Below are 19,692 nucleotides of genomic sequence, written 5' to 3'. Positions count from 1 at the left end.
GCAACTTTAAGAGGTGTGAACTTCAACTCCCAGAATTCCCCAGCCACAAAAAGCAATTATGTGGAAAAGACTGTCTGGTTTATATCCATTTATTTAAAGAAGCCACTCTGTGGGAAGAAACAGAGGCAGAATGGTGTGATAATAAATTACAGGCTCAAGAACAATCAAATCCTACAGTAAAAACCACACTCCATTAAACATTCCTGTATTGGTATTCTTTATGACTGTAATGTAGGAATACAGCACAAAACGCTTCCCAGATTCTTAATGCAAAGTAGTTAGAAGAATTCGCTTATCCCCAAATCACAAGAAATCAGCAGAATATTTTATACAAGTTAGGTAGGGGATAAAATGCTGACTGCCTAGCAATGGCATTAGATAAAGAGAAGAGAGAGATTATATCCAGGTTCAGTGACTTAAAAAAGTGCTCACAACAAATCTGGGCAAGTTGTATAGGCGTTTTATTACCAAACCTGTTCCCCCCCTCCCGCTTCTCGCTGGCCAAGATTCATTTATTTTCAATCAAAGAGGAAGCAATAATAAAAGTAATAAAAACTCTGAAATAGTCAAAGCTGGAGGTGGTCTAGCTGGGCATTTTTTAAAAAAAATTGTCTTCACAGCTGGTGGTTTATGAAGGGCTATGTTTTTGTCATTTTCCTTCACCACACCACTGAAGAATGACTTCCAGAACGAAAAATAAAGTGCATTGTGTAGATATACAAGGGAAATTTTGAAGGCACCGGTCATTTTGAATTAGGAAGCAATAACCATCTTTCAAAGGACGCGGTGGCTCAGTGGGTTAGGACGCTGAGCTTGTCGATCAGATGGTCGGCAGTTTGGCAGGTTGAATCCTGAGTCCTGCGTAACATGGGGGCAAAACTCACTTAACAAATGTTTCACTTAGCAACATAAATTTTGGAGTCTTTTGCGGTCGTACATCGAGGACTACCTGTGCAAATGGCCAGTGTTGTATTTAGGGAAGAAAATAACTAATGGCACTTGGAAAGTTAAGGTACGTCCCACGAACCTTTGAATATCTCTTCCTAAGAATGTTCCAGCACCATCTGATTTCTTTTAACTACCATGTTGAGACAGAAGATTGCTTTTTTATGTAATTATTTCAGCCATGCAGATTTATTTTTTCTGTTCTAACTTCTTTACTGATTGTTAGCAAGCAATGATCAGCTGAATGCCTATGGAGGTTCTCAGTCTATCCAGGTCATGGTTGTACCAAAGGTGCTTTTTCAGGAGGCAACTGGACTTTCTTGGTTTTCTTTGAGGATGTTTTGCTTCTCCTCCAAGGATCTTCTTCAGCTCTTGACTGGATGGTGGGGAGTGGAAGGATTTATACTCCTTGCAGAGAGCTGGTCATTTGCCTTCTTTTAGAGAGTCGTTGAGGCCACTTGGAGGTTCATCTGTGTCAAAGTCACCCATTTCCACTACTCACTACTAACTTTTTTAAAAAGGAGGTAAGTTTATTATTGAGTGCAGCTGCCTTAGATCATAGCCTACCTACACCGACTATAGTGGCCCATTGGCATAACCAGTAAACCAGTAGTAGGTTTGCGAAATCCTCCTGCCATTGAGAATGGGTCTGGGCACGGCTTATTCAATTCATAACTTGGGACCATAATAGGTAAAGTAAAGGTAAAGGTTCCCCCGCACATGCGTGCTAGTCGTTTCCGACTCTAGGGGCCGGTGCTCATCTCCGTTTCAAAGCCGAAGAGCCAGCGCTCGTCCGAGGACGTCTCCGTGGTCATGTGGCCGGCATGACTAGACGCCAAAGGCGCACGGAACGCTGTTACCTTCCCACCGTAGTGGTCCCTATTTTTCTACTTGCATTTTTACGTGCTTTCGAACTGCTAGGTGGGCAGAAGCTGGGACGAGTAACAGGCGCTCACTCTGCTACGCGGCACTCGGGATTCGACCTGCCAAACTGCCGACCTTCCAATCGACAAGTTCAGCGTCCTAACCCACTGAGCCACCGCGTCCCTGTTTGGGACCATAATAGCCTTTCCCAATCCATGGGGGCTACAAAGGGGCGTTAACACGTGGTGAGGTGGTAGAAGCAGTGCCAGCATGGGGTCCCGACAGGCAGGGGGGGCAAAATAGGAGCCAGGTGGGCGACTGGACCAGCCCACACCCCCTAAATGCTGTGAAGTTGAGAGGATGTGGGTAAGCGAATGAGGGGAGCTCCAAATGGGTGCCAGCCACAGCTGTGTCCTAATTGCAATGCTGCTCTTCCCGGGTTTGTGCAGTTACCCAATTTGTCTGAAATGAGGGCAGGGGTAGGCAACCTTGGCTCTTTTAAGACTTGTGGACTTCAACTCCCAGAGTTCCTGAGCCAGCCACGCTGAAGGAAATGGAAGAGGTTTCCAAGCTGAGCCATGCAGGCTCAGGAATTCTGGGAGTTGAAGTCCACGAGTCATAAAAGAGCCAAGGTTGCCTACCCCTGGCCTAGGCCACTTTATGACTTGTGGACTTCAACTCCCAGAGTTCCTGAGCCAGCCACGCTGAGGGGAAAGGGAGAGGTTTCCAAGCTGAGCCATGCGGGCTCAGGAATTCTGGGAGTTGAAGTCCACGAGTCATAAAAGAGCCAAGGTTGCCTACCCCTGGCCTAGGCCTAGGCCACTTTATGACTTGTGGACTTCAACTCCCAGAATTCCTGAGCCAGCCACGCTGAGGGGAAAGGGAGAGGTTTCCAAGCTGAGCCATGCGGGCTCAGGAATTCTGGGAGTTGAAGTCCACGAGTCATAATAGAGCCAAGGTTGCCTACCCCTGGCCTAGGCCACTTTATGACTTCTGGACTTCAACTCCCAGAATTCCTGAGCCAGCCACGCTGAGGGTAAAGGGAGAGGTTTCCAAGCTGAGCCATGCAGGCTCAGGAATTCTGGGAGTTGAAGTCCACGAGTCATAAAAGAGCCAAGGTTGCCTATCCCTGAGGTAATGCTTAACTAATACACTGAAATGCCCTAGATCAGGCGTAGGGAACCTTGGCTCTTTTATGACTCGTGGACTTCAACTCCCAGAATTCCTGAGCCAGCCAAGCTGAGGAAAAAGGGAGGTTTCCAAGCTGTGCCATGCTGCCTGAGGAGGGGGTTGGACTAGAAGACCTCCAAGGTCCCTTCCAACGCTTGTTATTGTGTTCTGTTCGGGATTGCCAGACAGTAGATTCCACAGCTGGGGCGGGGGGGGGGAATGCCTTGGCGGAGAGGTGCGTTGGGGGAGGAGGAGGAGGAGGGTCCCAGCCTGCGCCCCCCCTCCCACCCTCTCCCTCTCCCTCTCCCTGCACACGCCGGTTCCCCTCCCCGCCCGCCCGCTCCGGGCGGCCGCCTCTCGCGAGAAGCAGCGCGCTTCGCCCCGGCCAGGCTGAGCAGGGCGCAGAGGCGGCGCTGACGGCACGGCCGGGCCCCGCTCGCCTTCACGCTGCGCCTGAGGAGGAGGAGGAGGAGTCAAAAGGGGGACCGAGACACCCCCCCGGCCCCCTCCCTGCCTCTGGGGCGCGGGAGCGCCGCCTCTGCCGCCGCGCTGGGGAAGCCTCGGCCATGGCGGAGGCGGCCGGCGCCGGCTCAGGTGAGAGCGCAGGGAGCGCCAGGTAGGAGCGTCCCGTCCAGGGCTCGGGGTGGGGGGGGGCAGGTCGCTGGAGCTCCCCCTTGCTGGTGGGGAGGGAGGGAGGGAGGGGAGATCCAAGAAGAGGGGGGGGGGAAAGGGAGAGCTTGAAGTGGCGTTAATTTCCTGGCACTTGGAGGGCCTTGGCTTCCTCCCGGGCTTCGGATATGCCTTGGTCAATCTCTCTCTCTCTCTCTCTCTCTCCCTCCCTCCTTCTCTCCGTCTCTTTCTCTCTCTCCCTCCTTCTCTCTCTCTCTCTCTCCTTCCCTCTCCCTCTCTCTTTCTCTCCCTGTCTCCTTCCCTTCCCCTCTCTCTCCCTCCCTGCCTCCTTCCCTCTCTCTCTTTCTCCCTCCCTCTCTCTCTCTCCCTCCCTCTCCCTCCTCTCTCTCTCTCCTTCCCTCTCCCTCTCTCTTTCTCTCCCTCTGTCTCCTTCCCTCCCCTCCCTCTCTCTCTCCCTGCCTCCTTCCTTCTCTCTCCCTCTCTCCCTCTCCCTCCTTCCTTCTCTCCCTCTCTCTCTCCCTCGCTCTCTGCCCCTCTCCCTCTCTCTTTCCCTCTCTCCCTCCATCTCCTCTCTCCCCCTCCCTCCTTCCCTCCCCCCTCTCCCTCTCTTTTTCTCTCCCTCTCTCTCTTTCTCCCTCCCTCTCTCTCCCTCCCCCCTCTCTTTCTCTCTCCCTCCCTCCCTCTCCCACTTTCTCTCTCTGTCTCTTTCCCTTCCCTTCCCCCTTCTCTCTCTCTCTCTTTCTCCCTGCCTCCTTCTCTCCCTCTCTTTCTCTCTCTCCCCCTCTCTTTCTCTCCCTCCCCCTCTCCCTCTCTCATTCTCTCCCTCTTGTCTCCTTCCCTCCCCCCTCTCCCTCTGTCTCTCCCTCTCTCCCTCCCCCCTCTCTCCCTCTTTCTCTCTCTCCCTTCTCTGCCCCTCTCCCTCTCTTTCTCTCTCTCCCTCCCTCCTTCCCTCCCCCCTCTCTCTTTCTCTCCCTCTGTCTCTTTCCCTTCCCCCCTCTCTCTCCCTGCCTCCTTCCCTCTCCCTCTCTCTTTCTCCCTCCCCCCTCTCTTTCTCCCTCCCTCCCCCCCCTCCCCCCCTCTCTCTCTCTCTCTCTCTCTCTCTCTCTCTCTCTCTCTCTCTCTCTCTATATATATATATATATATATATATATATATATATATATATATATATATATATATCCCCATCTGTGTGTGTATGTGAGAGAGGCAGAGAGAGGGAGATTTTTTTTTCCAGCGGGGGGACTCACTGTCAGCAGCTCCCAGCCCTTCCCCTCCTCTTTTGCTTTTCCTTCCTTCAGAAGAGGGAAGAGCTAAAATAACGTGGGATCCCCCCACTTCTCTCCTTTTCATTCGGGAGCCTCCCTTCCCTCACCCCGGAAAACTGATTACCCCGACTCAGAATCTATTTCAGAAGTTGTTAAGTGCAAGAAAAGTTGTTGGTGCTGAGCCTCGAATTGAGTTGGGCAGTTTTTTGTTTTTTTAAAAAATATACCACAACTTTCAGAACTGGAAAAAGTCTGTGAGGTCCAGATTTGATTTGGAGCTGTAGGATCAGCTTCTGGCCACGAGGAGGAGTCGGAGGAGTCAAGAACCTGTAGGGCTTTCGGATCCAAACAGACAAACATCTGGTCCACATCACTATTGTGGAAAAGAAAGTGGTTCATTGATATTGCAGCACCAGGCAATGCACGAATGGAAGAGAAATAGCTACAAAAAACAAAAAATATATATATCATGGATTAGAGGACCTTCAAACTTGGCCCTTTTATGACTTGTGGACACTGGCTGAGGAATTCTGGGAGTCCTCGGGGATGCTGCCTCAAGAGGGTTAGGAGCCGGGGAGCGATGCTGCCTCAAGAGGGAAGAGCGTCGGGCGGGAGCCGGCAGGGCAGTCCTGCACACGCGCGCACTCCCTGGCTGCTAAGGAGTGCTCCTTAACAGCTGGGGAGCGCGTGCGTGCACAGGACTGCCCTGCCGGCTCCCACCAGACGCCAGCCTGCCCTACTTCCTCCACAGTGAGAGGGGAGGGCGTTCCTTCCCAGGCTCGCTGATTTTCCGGCGTATAAGACGAAAAATCTTGAAAATCATCTCAAAAGTTGGGGGGTCGTCTTATACGCCCAGTCGTCTTATATGCCGGAAAATACGGTAATTCTGTATCCTGTACACTCTTTACCTGGCTGCCTCCTGGTTTTAGAACTTGGAAATATTAAGTTTATTTGCACAGTTGGAAAATGGGGGAAGTCTCTGGCTGGCCTTCCCCATTGACACCTTTCAACCATATTGAGAATCTCCTGCAACTCTCTAAAGAATGGAGTAACTCCACCGGAGTTTCAATTTACAAAAAGGCAGTGGAGGCCAACCCAGCTAATTATTATCTAATCAGCCTGCTGTGTATAATCAGCAGAATTATATCTTTTATCACCAGCTGGCTGGATGAAAGAAGGAACAGGCTGTGCTGCCTTTCAGAGAAGGTGGTGTTTGGTTTAATTTCTTGAGGGGGTTCATGGCCAACATTGTCAGTCTCTCAAGTAGTTGTCTTCTCCAGGGCTGCTGCTGCACGAAAACACAAGATAGGTATAAGAAGAGTGGAGAACTATATATTTATATATATATATAAAGGTAAAGGTTCCCCCGCACATGCGTGCTAGTCGTTTCCGACTCTAGGGGCCGGTGCTCATCTCCGTTTCAAAGCCGAAGAGCCAGCGCTTGTCCGAGGACATCTCCGTGGTCATGTGGCCGGCATGACTAGACACCAAAGGCGCACGGAACGCTGTTACCTTCCCACCGTAGTGGTCCCTACTTTTCTACTTGCATTTTTACGTGCTTTCGAACTGCTAGGTTGGCAGAAGCTGGGACGAGTAACAGGCGCTCACTCTGCTACGTGGCACTCGGGATTTGACCCTCCAAACTGCCGACCTTCTGATCGACAAGCTCAGCGTCCTAACCCACTGAGCCACCGCGTCCCTTTTATATATATATAAAACCCGCTGTAAGCGGGTTGGTTGGCTGTGTTGTTACATGTTGATTGGTTGATGGGGTAACAACACAGCCAACCAACCCGCTTACAGCAACAAAGCCAGCACCCCCCCCCCCTTATAGAGAGACGACAGCTCTGATCACGCTTTGCTCACAAGCACGAAGCCGAAGACACCAGCCGGAAGATGACGAGTGGGACCTCGTCGAAACATCGCCAAGACACCCTCAATCTTACACGGGAAAGACCTACATACCTGTACCCGTGAAAATCTACGAAAACACACACACACACACATATATAGTGTTTGTTAAGTATTTAGATGAGAACAAATAAGTTTGAAATAGCTATATCAGTCTCCCTTTAATTCTTTGTTAGCAATCCAAAAAATTTACACAAATATGAGCTGTCACTGTGTGACTACAGCCTGTTGATGGCCTTGGGTTAGGCTGAAACAGGAAATAAGATTTGTCCCGTGTTTGGGGCCTAGCAGGGTATTCTAAATACTTAACAAACACTTAACACATATCTCCCTTGCTTCTCAGCTAACAAAGCGAGAAAGAGCCTGTGGCCTAAGGGTTAGATCAATTGCCTAATGTGCAATCAGCCCAGGTTCGAATCTCAGAAGGGTGTGGCTGACTGATGAGAACAAATAAGTTTGAAATAGCTATATCAGTCTCCCTTTAATTCTTTGTTAGCAATCCAAAAAATTTACACACACACACACACACACACACACACACACACACATCACACCTATGTATAGATAAAATAGATTAGATTAAGGTCCGGATAGCGGATGGGGCAGTGCCTGCAGACAGCAGAACAGAAGAGAAAGAACTGGAGAAGATAATAAAATATAAAGACCTGCAGGTAAAAGTGAAACAGCTATAACAAAAGAAAGCAAAGATAGTGCCAATAATAATAAGGAACTTGGGTGCAATTCCAAAAACATCTGGAGCACCAATTGAACATCCTCAGCATTGACAATGTTGCGATCAGTCAATTGCAAAAGGCAGCTTTACTAGGAACGGCTTACATCCTGTGATGATACCAACACTATCAAACTTCCACATCTGCCTATTCCAGGTCCTTGGGGAAGACTTGATCGGTGGACAAAAATGCCAAATCCAGTCCGAACATCTGGCTGATTGTCCTGTAAATCGTAATAACTGCAAGGACACCTCTAACATTGTCAGACATCAATATCTATCCCAAATCCTTGGGAATTGATAGGATAAATGCCAAATCTAGTCTCAACCTCTGGCTGACTTTGCGATGCCCCATAATAAATACTGTAATAACAACTAAGATAATTCCTTTTTCCTGGTAGTTCAGCAAATTAATTTCCTCTTTCAACTTGGGTGCTATCTGTCTGTTTTCAGATAATCTTTCCTGGGAAGGAAACCAGGCTGTTGTTTTGGCAGGTGCAAACATGTCTCCTGTGACCCCTTCAATAAATTCATTTACGGCGGAATTTCCTAGAAAGCGAAAAGGGAGCGACTCTGATACTCAGTAAGTGAATATTTACTTTTTTTTGTTAAACAATATCCTGGGTTGGTTTTGCTTTGCACTGAAGTGTGCTTGTTATTCCACACCCGACGTGTTTGATTTGGAAAGCTCAGCTGCTTTTATGGAATGGATATAAATTTTCCTTCAAGCAGCAGGATGTCGGACGGCCCCCAGTGCTGATTTTATTATTTTTCTATTATCTGTGAGGACAAGAGAATTGAGAATTTGCTTTTTTCATAGTGCCATTCTCGGTTTTATGCTTGAGTTTATGTCTATGGAGATTCTCAGCTATCCAGGTCATAGTTATCCCAAAGATGCTTTTTCACGAGGCAACTGGATTTCCTTGTTTTTCTTTTGAAGACATTTCGCTTCTTATCCAAGAAGCTTCTTCAGCTCTGACTGGATGGTGGGGAATGGAACCATCCAGTCAGAGCTGAAGAAGCTTCTTGGATGAGAAGCGAAACGTCTGTCCAGTTGCCTCCTGAAAAAGCATCTTTGGGCTTGAGTTTATGAAACAATGCAATCTCAGAATAAAATAAGCTTTGCGTTACTGGTAGTCCTTGACTTAGTGACCACAACTGATCCCAAAGTTTCGGTTGCTAAGTGAGACATTTGTTAAGTGAATTTTGCCCCGTTTTACGACCTTTTTTGCCCCATTTCTTAAAGTCAGTCACTTCAGTTGTTAATTTAGTCATGTCAACGCTGCTAACATCGGATGTTTTTGCAGTGACAATAGTTGGAAATGTAGCCGTTTTCTTCCTTTCCTTTTAGAGTTAGATGATGCTGGGAGCGGGGAGGAGTATGAGTGAGACTCCAGCTAGACATAACAACATTAAACTTAGTGTGAGAATCAAAGTTACTGAGCCCAGAGCTGATAAGGAAGCCCACGCTTCAAGCTAATTGGGGAATGTGATTTGTGACTGTTAACTGGAGGAGGGAATTGTGCTTTGATAGGAGAAGAATTCAGGTTTTTTTGGCTTCGATTACTTAAGTGCTGATATTCTGCTACTCGAATAAAGATCTTTTAAGGTAAACCATGCCTCGAAGTTCTTTTGAAGAGTTTCATCTGTCGGAACCAGGGTTGTTAACTGATTCTGGCTTCCCCACTGACTGCTTCTCAGAAGGTTGCAAAAGGGGGAATCACATGATCCTAGGGCACTGCCACCGTCATAACTGTGAGTCGGTGGTCAAGCAGCTGAATTTTATTTATTATTTATTTTTATTTTATTACATTTATATACCGCCCTTTCCCTGAGGACTCAGGGCGGTTTACAGGGAATTAAAAGTCAAAACATACAAAAGTTAAAAACCCGTTAAAAAATATTAAATTCACCCTGTACACTTAAAAACCCCAGTTAAAATTTTCTCCTCAGCCTGGGCCCGGGAGCTCAAAGAGCCAGGTCTTCAGGCCCCGGCGGAATGATCGGAGGTCAGGGGCAGTCCTCAGCTCCACCGGCAGCTGGTTCCAGAGGGCAGGCGCTCCCACTGAGAAGGCCCTATCCCTGGGTGTCACCCGCCGGCAATCTCTCACCGGCGGAACCCTGAGCAGACCCTCCCTGTGGGAGCGCACTGGGCGAAGGGCGTTTGATGCCGGCAGCAGGTATTCCCTCAAATATCCCGGACCCAGGCCATGTAGGGCTTTATAGGTGATAACCAGCACCTTGAATTTCACCCGGAGGGCAACCGGAAGCCAATGCAGCTCGCGGAGTAGAGGTGTTACATGGGAGTATCGGGAAACCCCCATTACAACTCGCGCGGCCGCATTCTGCACCAGTTGAAGCCTCCGAGTGGTCTTCAAGGGCAGCCCCATGTAGAGAGCATTACAGTAGTCCAAACGGGAGGTCACAAGCGCATGAGTGACTGTGCGTAGGGCGTCTTGGTCCAGATAGGGACGCAACTGGCGCACCAGGTGAACCTGTGCAAAAGCCCCCCTGGTCACGGCTCCTATGTGATCTTCAAAATTGAGCCGTGAATCCAGGAGGACGCCCAAGTTGCGAGCCCTATCGACGGGGGGTAACACCTCACCCCCCATCATTAGAGGTGGAATAACATGGTTAACCCGAGACGCCGATATGCACAGCCACTCAGTCTTGGCGGGATTGAGACGAAGCCTGTTTCTCCCCATCCAGACCTGAACCGCCTCCAGGCACCGGGACATCACGGAGAGGGCATCACTGGGTTGGTTCAGGGTGGAAAGAAAGAGTTGGGTATCATCAGCGTACTGGTGATACCCCACCCCAAAACCACGAATGATCTCGCCCAGCGGCTTCATGTAGATGTTGAACAGGAGAGGTGAGAGAACCGACCCCTGAGGAACTCCACAAATGAGAGACCTCGGGGCGATTCTCTGCCCTCCTGTCAACACCGACTGCGAGCGGCCCCGGAGGTAGGAGGAGAACCACCGTAGAACGGTGCCTCCCACTCCCAACATCCTGAGACGCCGCAGCAGGATACCATGGTCGATGGTATCGAAAGCCGCTGAGAGATCTAATAGGACTAGGACAGAGGAGCAACCCCTGTCCCTAGCCCTCCAGAGATCATTCACCAGTGCGACCAATGCCGTCTCCGTGCTGTGTCCGGGCCTGAAGCCCGATTGGTACGGGTCCAGATAATCAGTTTCCTCCAGGAACAGAGGGAGCTGATGCGCCACCACACTCTCAACAACCTTCGCCAGAAAGCGAAGGTTGGAGACTGGACGATAGTTGTTTAAAACAGCCGGGTCCAAAGCAGGCTTCTTGAGGAGGGGTCTCACCACCGCCTCCTTCAAGACGGCAGGGAAGACACCCTCCTTCAAAGAAGCAGTTATTACTGCATGGAACCAGCCTCGTGTTCCCTCCTGAGCCGCATAAGCTAGCCAGGAGGGACACGGATCCAACAAATAGGTGGTGGAGCTCAGTCTCCCCATGATCCTGTCCACATCATCAGGGGAAACAGGGTCAAACTCAGTCCAGATAACATGCTCAAGACCGCCTGATTCCTCCACATCAGACTCTGCCCAGTCAGAGTCCAAGCCGGTCTGGATCCGAGCGATTTTGTCCGCCAGATGATGACTAAACTCCTCGGCTCGTCCCTGCAAGGGATCCTCTCTCACCTCCTGGTTAAGGAGGGAGCGAGTCACCCTAAACAGGGCGGCCGGGCGATTATCTGCGGATGCGATAAGGGCGGCAAAGTAGTTAGACTTTGCCGTCCTTATCGCCGCAAGATAAGACCTTATAAAGGTTCTTAACTGCGATCGGTCGGATTCGGATCGGCTGGATCTCCAACCGCTCTCTAGACCTCGTCTCCGACGCTTCATCTCCCGGAGCTCCACAGAGAACCATGGGGCCCAACGGGATCTGCGCCGAGTCAGAGGTCGCATGGGTACAACGCAGTCGAGTGCCCTGGTGGCAGCCGTTTCCCAGGCCTCCACCAGAGCATCGACTGGGCTGTGGGTAAGGGTGATAGGTATCGGCCCAAGCGCCCTCTGGAACCAGTCCGGGTCCATTAGGCGCCTGGGGCGGAACCACCTGGTCGGTTCCGCCGCCCAGCGGCGGGGGATGGCATGACGTGACCGTGGGGATGCACCAATGGTTGTGTGAAAAACGGCCGTGTCACTTTTTTCAGTGCAGTTGTCACTAAACAAACCATTGTAAACCGAGGACTACCTGAAATGCAATCTCAGAATGAAATATCTGCATTATTTTACTCATCTGCTCCTTGCAGGCAGCTTGTAAGAATATAAGCCTCTTCAGATGTCCCCGTTTTCTGCTTTGTGACATATTCCAAAATTACATTTTTATCACTGCTTTTTTTCTTTTCTTCCTCTATCCCAGGGATAGGGATATGACTCGTGGACTTCAACTCCCAGAATTCCTGAGCCAGCCATGCTGAGGAGAAATGGAGAGATTTCCAAGCTGAGCCATGCTGGATCAGGAATTCTGGGAGTTGAAGTCCACGAGTCATAAAAGAGCCAAGGTTGCCTACCCCTGGCCTAGGCCTAGGCCTAGGCCACTTTGTGACTCTGGACTTCAACTCCCAGAATTCCTGAGCCAGCCATGCTGAGGAGAAATGGAGAGATTTCCAAGATGAGCCATGCTGGATCAGGAATTCTGGGAGTTGAAGTCCACAAGTCATAAAAGAGCCAAGGTTGCCTACGCCTGCTCTATCCCTTCTGTTCATAATTTTAATTGTAATGTTACCGCAGTGCTGGAAAGAGTAAAATCTCCAGATGCATTCAATCAGCGGAAATCCACTTTTCACCTGAGGGAGAAATCGGATTGTTTTGGGTTTTTTTTTCTCCAAATCTAAAAAATATCATCATTAATGCCAGGGCTGAGTCTCCAAATGGTTAATATTAATCAATATGTCCTAGGGGTTTTTTTTGTATAGAAGCAGTCCAGTTTTGAACCAATATCTCATATCTCAGCTCCTGAAAAATATCCCACTTTTTCAAGAGGCAACTGGACTTCCTTGGTTTTTCCTTGAAGACGTTTCGCTTCTCATCCGAGAAGCTTCTTCAGTTCTGACTGAAGTTGAGTGCTGACTCCAGTTCAGTCAGAACTGAAGAAGCTTCTTGCGTGAGTAGCGAAATGTCTTCAAGGAAAAAAAAAACAAAGAAGTCCAAGTTGCCTCTTGAAAAAAGCATGATAGCCATGACCTGATGACTGAAAATCTCCGTAGACATTTCGTTCCTGAAAATATTTATCTTCATAAAATCCCTGCATTGTCTTTTTTGGTTGCCGTATCTCCAGTCCAACAATTTAGATAAAATGGGCTACAATTCCATCATTGTGGTGTTCCACTTCCTGAATATGACTTTTATTTAAAAGAGTACATCTTCAAGGCATTTGGGGAGATTTCTGCATTTTCAGTTCTATTTTTAAATCAGGGATGTTAAGTTTACTGGGACATTATCAGTGTAATTCCAGTCAACAATAGAGGACAATATTTCCTTTTCTCTGTCTCTGCCAGTTCATCTTCAGCTCATGATTTATTTTTTGTTATACTGATTTTACATTCTTTGGATGTCTTCCGATTAAATTAAATTCTCTTTCCCTAGATATACCTGTGATACTGAGGCCGATGATCTCCAGAGCAGGTAGAATGTTTTATCAAAAATAAAACAAACAAAAAAGAGAGATGAAATTTTATCTTCTCGGCCATGTTTAGGCCTATCTAGGGGTAGGCACCCTTGGCTCTTTTATGACTCGTGGACTTCAACTCCCAGAATTCCTGAGCCAGCATGGCTCAGCTTGGAAACCTCCCCCTTTCCCCTCAGCACGGCTGGCTCAGGAATTCTGGGAGTTGAAGTCCACGAGTCATAAAAGAGCCAAGGTTGCCTAACCCTGGATACAGAACATTTAAGTAAAATCTATCAGATGAACTGGAAATGCTTAGAAGTTTTCAAAACACACGTTAAAATGGTTAGGCAGCCTCTTCCTTCATAGTTAGACAACAAAGTGCTATTTTAGTTTGGACAGTCCAACTATTTAGAACCTTAGAACTAATTGGCGTATGCTCACACAAGCCAAGTTCAAAACAATTTGCAATGTTCAGACAAACAAAAATGGGGGTTAGTGAATTGGAAGAAGTAACGATAATCTAAGTAAAATATAGACTTTTTACAGTTACATTTGACAATGATTGTCTAAAACGACTGTAGTCATAGTTGAATTTTATAAATGGGAAACTTTGAAACAGGTAAGTCCTTAACTTACAACTGGACACTTAGTAACCATGATTTATTATATATATATATATATATATATATATATATATATATATATATATATATATATATATATATATATATATATATATACACATATGTGTGTGTGTGTATATATATGTGTGTGTGTATATATATATATATATATATATATATATATATATATATATATATATATATATATATATATATATATATATATATATATATATATATATATATATGAATCAGCATTTACTTCTGTTTTTTGGCAAAAAAAACCCAACCCATTGCAGACAAAACTACCACCGCGGAAAATAAATATATAAAATTGGCACATTTACGACTATAATTCTGGGCTGAATTACAATTGTAAGGACTACTTCCATATTGTAAATGGTTGAAATTTCTCTGCATTTCAAGATTCAGGTTATTCTCCAACTCTAACTAAAATTAAAATACTTTTCAGCTACCCTAATTCTTTTAATCATATTTCCATTTTTAAGGATTATTCAAATGATTATTCACAATAATCGATAATACCTTGTTTGTATTTCATTGATACAAATATAAAGAAACCTTTTTTTCCATCAATGCGGAAGAATGGGGAAATTTATATATACATATTTATATAGATGCTTATAACAACATTTTTTTTTGGAAAAAAAATGATCCTGTTTTCATTGAAGTGGACAGATTATTTCAAGTCTCCTGCCTTGAGCAGCGTTTTTGTAATAAGCAGTATAGCATTGTAGAATCTATCTCCAGGTTTATCCAGTTGCATTGTATTTAATTTTAATCCTTTCTTTTCCTAGGAGTGAAGATGAGGAGCACGTGAAAATTAAGTATTTCAGGTACTGCAAATTGGACAATGATTTATTTCTCAAAAGAAAACTAAAACTTAAAATTAATTTTGGGTATTGTGGTATAAACAGGATATGTCTTCTTGCAAAAATCTGTTTAATGGCATAAATGCTGAACCATCACATGTAATTTCCACTTTACTTTTATTGTGGAGCCCTATTAAAAATTGGATTTCAAAGTATTTGGCAAGATCTGTCCGTCTTTACCTGATTTGGTTCAGAATCTTGATTTGATCATTCAGAAAAATAACCCAGTTCAGTTTGGGCCAAACTCAACTCCTCTCTATCTTATTGATTCTCACTGGAAAAAAATCGATAGATGACTGCAGTAATTTTTTTTCTAGAGCATTCTTGAGTGAAATTCCCATCAGTGCTAATCCTTAGGGAAAAATGAAATTTCACTTACAATTTTCAGGCAAAAAAGCACAGCCTGCGCCATTAGATACTGACTTTTAGAATCAGAAACCGTGGCTTCAGTTTTCTGTCTTTTGTAAATATTGTGTAAATTGCAAGGCAGTTGACTTTTCTAGGGAATAAATTATAATAGGTAGTAATTTGCGGACCAGCTGTAGTCCAGGTTTTTTTTTAAAGAAACATGAATAAATGACTATGGAATTCCAGCAATCTAATTAAGTCTTTTTGTGATTGTTTATTGGTTCCCCTTTCTATTCCACTTAATTCTGAGTTGAATACAGGTATAGTCCTTGAATTAACAACAATTTGTTTAGTGACCATTCAAAGTTACAACGGCACTGGAAAAAAAGATTTATGACCGTTTTGCACAGTTACAACCGTCGTAGCATCCCTATGGGGGTCATGCAATCAAAATTCGGAAGCTTGGCAACTGAGTCACATTTATGACGGTCGGCGTGTCCTGGGGTCAAGTGATCCCCTTTGGCGACCTTCTGGCCAGCAAAGTCAACAAGGAAACCAGATTCACTTAACAACCGTGTTGCTAACTTTATCAACTGCAGTGATTCACTTCACAGCCCATGGCGAGAAAAGTCATCGAATGGGGCAAAACTCACTTAACAAACGTCTCGCTTTAACAGTAGAAAATTTGAGCTCAGCTGTGGTCGTAAGTCGAGGACTGCTTGTAATTTGAGGGTTTTTTTTTCTTCTTTACCGTAAATTGTATTTTAAACTTCCAGTTTTTACTGCTGACCCAGATTTGCGTAAGCTGTTGCAGACTGAAAATATTCTATATTTTTCTGATTCTCCGTAAGATGCAGGCCATCCGAGACTCTGTTCGGCTGTTTATAGATTAGAGATTGTGATTTTAAAAGAAGGAACAGAGTTGGAAGGGACCTTGGAGGTCTTCAACCGCCTGCTCAATCAGGAAATTCTGTACCATTGTAGACAAATGACTGTCCAATCATCTCTTCCTCCTCCTCCTTCTCATCCCTTTCTCCTCCTCCTTCCATCCTCCTCCTCCTCCTTCTCCTCATCCCTTTCTCCTCCTCCCCTCCTCCTCCTCTTCCGCCTCCTTCTCCTTCTCATCCCTTTCTCCTCCTCCCCTCCTTCTCCTCTTCCTCCTCCTTCTCATCACTTTCTCCTCCTCCTCCTTCCATCCTCATCCTCATCATCCATTTCTCCTCCTCCCCTCCTCATCCTCTTCCGCCTCCTCCTTCTCCTTCTCATCCCTTTCTCCTCCTCCACTCCTCCTCCGCCTCCTCATCACTTTCTCCTCCTCCTACTTCCATCCTCCTCCTCCTCATCCCTTTCTCCTCCTCCCCTCCTCATCCTCTTCCGCCTCCTCCTTCTCCTTCTCATCACTTTCTCCTCCTCCCCTCCTCCTCCTCCTCCTCATCCCTTTCTCCTCCTCCCCTCCTCATCCTCTTCCGCCTCCTCCTTCTCCTTCTCATCCCTTTCTCCTCTTCCTCCTCCTCCTCATCACTTTCTCCTCCTCCTTCCATCCTCCTCATCCCTTTCTCCTCCTCCACTCCTCATCCTCTTCCGCCTTCTTCTCATCCCTTTCTCCTCCCCCCCCCTCCTCCTCCTCATCACTTTCTCCTCCTCCTTCCATCCTTCTCCTCCTCATCCCTTTCTCCTCCCCTCCTCATCCTCTTCCGCCTCCTCCTTCTCCTTCTCATCCCTTTCTCCTCCTCCCCTCCTCCTCCTCATCATCATTTTCTCCTCCTTCTCATCCCTTCCTCCTCCTCTTATTTTTATTCTTCATTGATTCTGTTATTCTGGCATAGCTTGAAACATTTCTTTTATATATATAGATCCTTGAGTTTTGGAGGATTTTTTTTTCAGTTTCACATTTGAGAATGACTGAAAAATGAAAGAGGTCGTGGGTTTCTTTGTAGCAACCGGTCAACAGTATTTTCTCGTGGTGTGGGGAGAAAGAAACTTCTAATGGGGAAATACTTATTTTTGTCTTCTCCCCCCCCAGGGAGGCTCACAGCCAGACAGAGAAAAGGAGAAGAGACAAAATGAATAACCTGATAGAAGAATTATCCGCTATGGTACCTCAATGCAGTCCAGGGGCTCGTAAGCTGGATAAGCTTACAGTATTAAGAATGGCTGTGCAACATTTAAAGTCACTGAAAGGCAAGAATAAAAACTTATCAAAAATTCTGAACGGTGCTTCAAAAGCTGTCCTTTTAGCAGCTACTATTGTTTTCCTCCATATTTATAAAAAGTTCTAAAGTTGATGGGGTAGTCAATCCAGTTCAGACGGTGAAAGCTAAAATAATTCTTCCCGTACTCTTACCGATATCGTGCCAAGGAGAATTGATCAATACTTAACTCATCTTGCAGTGAATGTTACTCAGTTTTTAATCGTCCTGGCATCGGCTCATTGCTACTACTAATGAAATAACGGCGACAGCTTTCATCTTGTCCAACTGTTGGGAGGGAAATCTTTTGGCTACATTACCCTGTCTTGTTTTATTCTTGGTTTGGTGCATAAATTGCTGTAAAATCTCACATTGGTTTTCCATAAAAGTGATTTGTGTTAATTTAACTTTATTGCAATCATGACAAGAAAAGGGATTTAGAATGCTATTTCTGAGTTGTGTTAAGTACATGTGTTGTGTATTTGTTTTAGTTAATTAAGGAGTCCTCTCTCCCTCTCCTTCCTTCCTTCCTCTCTCCCTCCCTCTCCATTTCCTTCCTTCCTTCTTCTCCTTCCTTCCTTCCTTCCTTCCTCCCTCCCTCCCTCCCTTTCCATTTCTTTCCTTCCTTCTTCTCCTTCCTTCCTCTCCATCTTCTTCTTTCCCTTCCTCCCTTCCCTCTCTTTCTTCTTCCTTCCCTCCTGTCTTCCTTCTCCTTCCTTTCTCCCTCTCCTTCCTTTCTCCCTTCCTTCCTTCCTTCCTTCCTGTCCTTCCTCCCTCCCTCCCTTTGCTCTCTTCTTTCTCCTTCCTTCCTTCCTTCCTTCCTTCCTTCCTTCCTTCCTTCCTTCCTTCCTTCCTTCCTTCCTTCCTCTCCTCCCTCCCTCCCTCCCTTCCTCTCTGCTCTCTTCTTTCTCCTTCCTTCTTTCCTTCCTTCCTTCCTTCCTTCCTTCCTTCCTTCCTTCCTTCCTTCCTCCCTCCCTCCCTGCCTCCCTGCTCTCTTCTTTCTCCTTCCTTTCTTCCTTCTTTCCTTTCTTCCCTCCCTCCCATGTTCTCTCATGAGTATTTTGCAGGTTCCACCGGTTCTTACTCAGAAGTTAGGTATAAGCCTTCATTTTTACAAGACGATGAACTTCAACAGCTCATTCTTAAGGTATATTAAAGTTGGACACAGGGGCCTGCTCTTTCTGTAAACAGCAACTGTACTATAGAATAGTGTTTACGTCTGCATAGTCAGCATCCTAGTTTTAAGAGTATTTATAAACAGAGATGTGCAAATTTCCCTTTTTGAGCTCAAAACATGCTCCACAGGCTTTAGAGATTGCTCCATTGTATATCTGGAAATACTCTGAATATGAAAAGTATTTCATTAAAAGAATACTTCAGCTGCAGACAGAATAATATTGCAATACTTCATTTTTTTGAACTTGGGACAACCCCTTTTTAAACTCCAGTCTGGATGTTTTCACATTTGAAATTTCTTAATTTGTACCCATCTATTCTAATACAAGACTTAAAATAGATGTTGCATCAAACTGGGACTTTAGAAGTTTTCAGATGATGTTGTAAGTCGAATGGAATTTAGTAAGCTGCTTGCTACACTAAATCACAGATTAGTTTTGGTTAAAATTTTAATACTATTTAAGGAATAAATAAATGAGCTAGACTAAGTCACAGATTAGTTTTAGTTGAAATTTTAACACCATTTAAGGAGTAAATAAATGATCTTAATATTAAATTAAGGAAACGAGGCAGATGACGTATGTGGTATTTAAAGTACGTACGTGATCAGACTGATTATCTTCGTGATACAAATTTCAACTAGGGTACATTGGAAACCCATGTCAAGTACTGATAAAAAAGAGGCTTGCTATTAAATCCAGGTGATTCAAATCCCCAATAACAAAGGTAGACGTGAAAATGTTGACTGAGGTTGGCTGGTCTTTCAGAACTTGATCCTTATTTAGTAAGTAAGTAATTAAGATGATTGGCTTGAATCAGAATCCCAAAGGATTTATTTCAGTAACCGCAGAGCACACCCCAGCACAACACGTAGCGATCGTGAGGCTTAAAATATAGCACTGAAAGTGAGGATGATAAAATAAATTCTATAAACAACCTAGGGCTAATTCTAAAACTCTGATTTAGCCCAGAGTCTGTAAAGCAAGGGTCTTCAAATTTGGCCCTTTTATGACTTGTGGACTTCCAACTCCCAGAATTCCTCAGCCAGCGTGGGGGAACTATGGCCCCTTCATGACTTGTGGACTTCAACTCCCAGAATTCCTCAGCCAGCGTGGGGGAACTATGGCCCCTTCATGACTTGTGGACTTCAACTCCCAGAATTCTTCAACCAGCGTGCCTGGCTGAGGAATTCTGGGAGTTGAAGTCCACAAGTCATCAAAGGGCCAAGTTTGAAGACCCCTGCTGTAAAGTTGAGGAGCTACAATCCCCTTTCTAAGACTGCAAGGTGACACAAAACGAAAATGGCT

The 19,692-nt window shown here is 45.8% G+C and overlaps 1 protein-coding gene across 3 annotated transcripts in view; it reads left to right on the top strand.

The window, feature by feature from the left end:
* Positions 1 to 3,384: 3,384 nt before the first annotated feature.
* Positions 3,385 to 19,692, top strand: part of BMAL2 (basic helix-loop-helix ARNT like 2) — a 31,116-nt gene continuing 14,808 nt past the window's right edge. For 2 of the 3 annotated variants that reach the window (XM_083366289.1, XM_083366291.1), the window contains exons 1-6: positions 3,385 to 3,573; positions 7,970 to 8,099; positions 13,135 to 13,173; positions 14,598 to 14,636; positions 17,044 to 17,201; positions 18,277 to 18,356. In XM_083366289.1, the coding sequence (XP_083222415.1) occupies positions 3,546 to 3,573; positions 7,970 to 8,099; positions 13,135 to 13,173; positions 14,598 to 14,636; positions 17,044 to 17,201; positions 18,277 to 18,356 (474 nt within the window). In that variant the 5' untranslated portion in view covers positions 3,385 to 3,545. The remainder of the gene's footprint in view (positions 3,574 to 7,969; positions 8,100 to 13,134; positions 13,174 to 14,597; positions 14,637 to 17,043; positions 17,202 to 18,276; positions 18,357 to 19,692) is intronic. The other variant, XM_083366290.1, reaches the window with a different exon arrangement.

The sequence above is a fragment of the Vipera ursinii genome (genome assembly GCF_947247035.1).
Source record: "Vipera ursinii genome assembly, chromosome: 6".
NCBI classification, from domain to species: Eukaryota; Metazoa; Chordata; class Lepidosauria; order Squamata; family Viperidae; genus Vipera; species Vipera ursinii.
The sequence above is the reverse complement of the archived record's forward strand: the minus strand, read 5'-3'. Positions and strand labels throughout refer to the sequence as shown.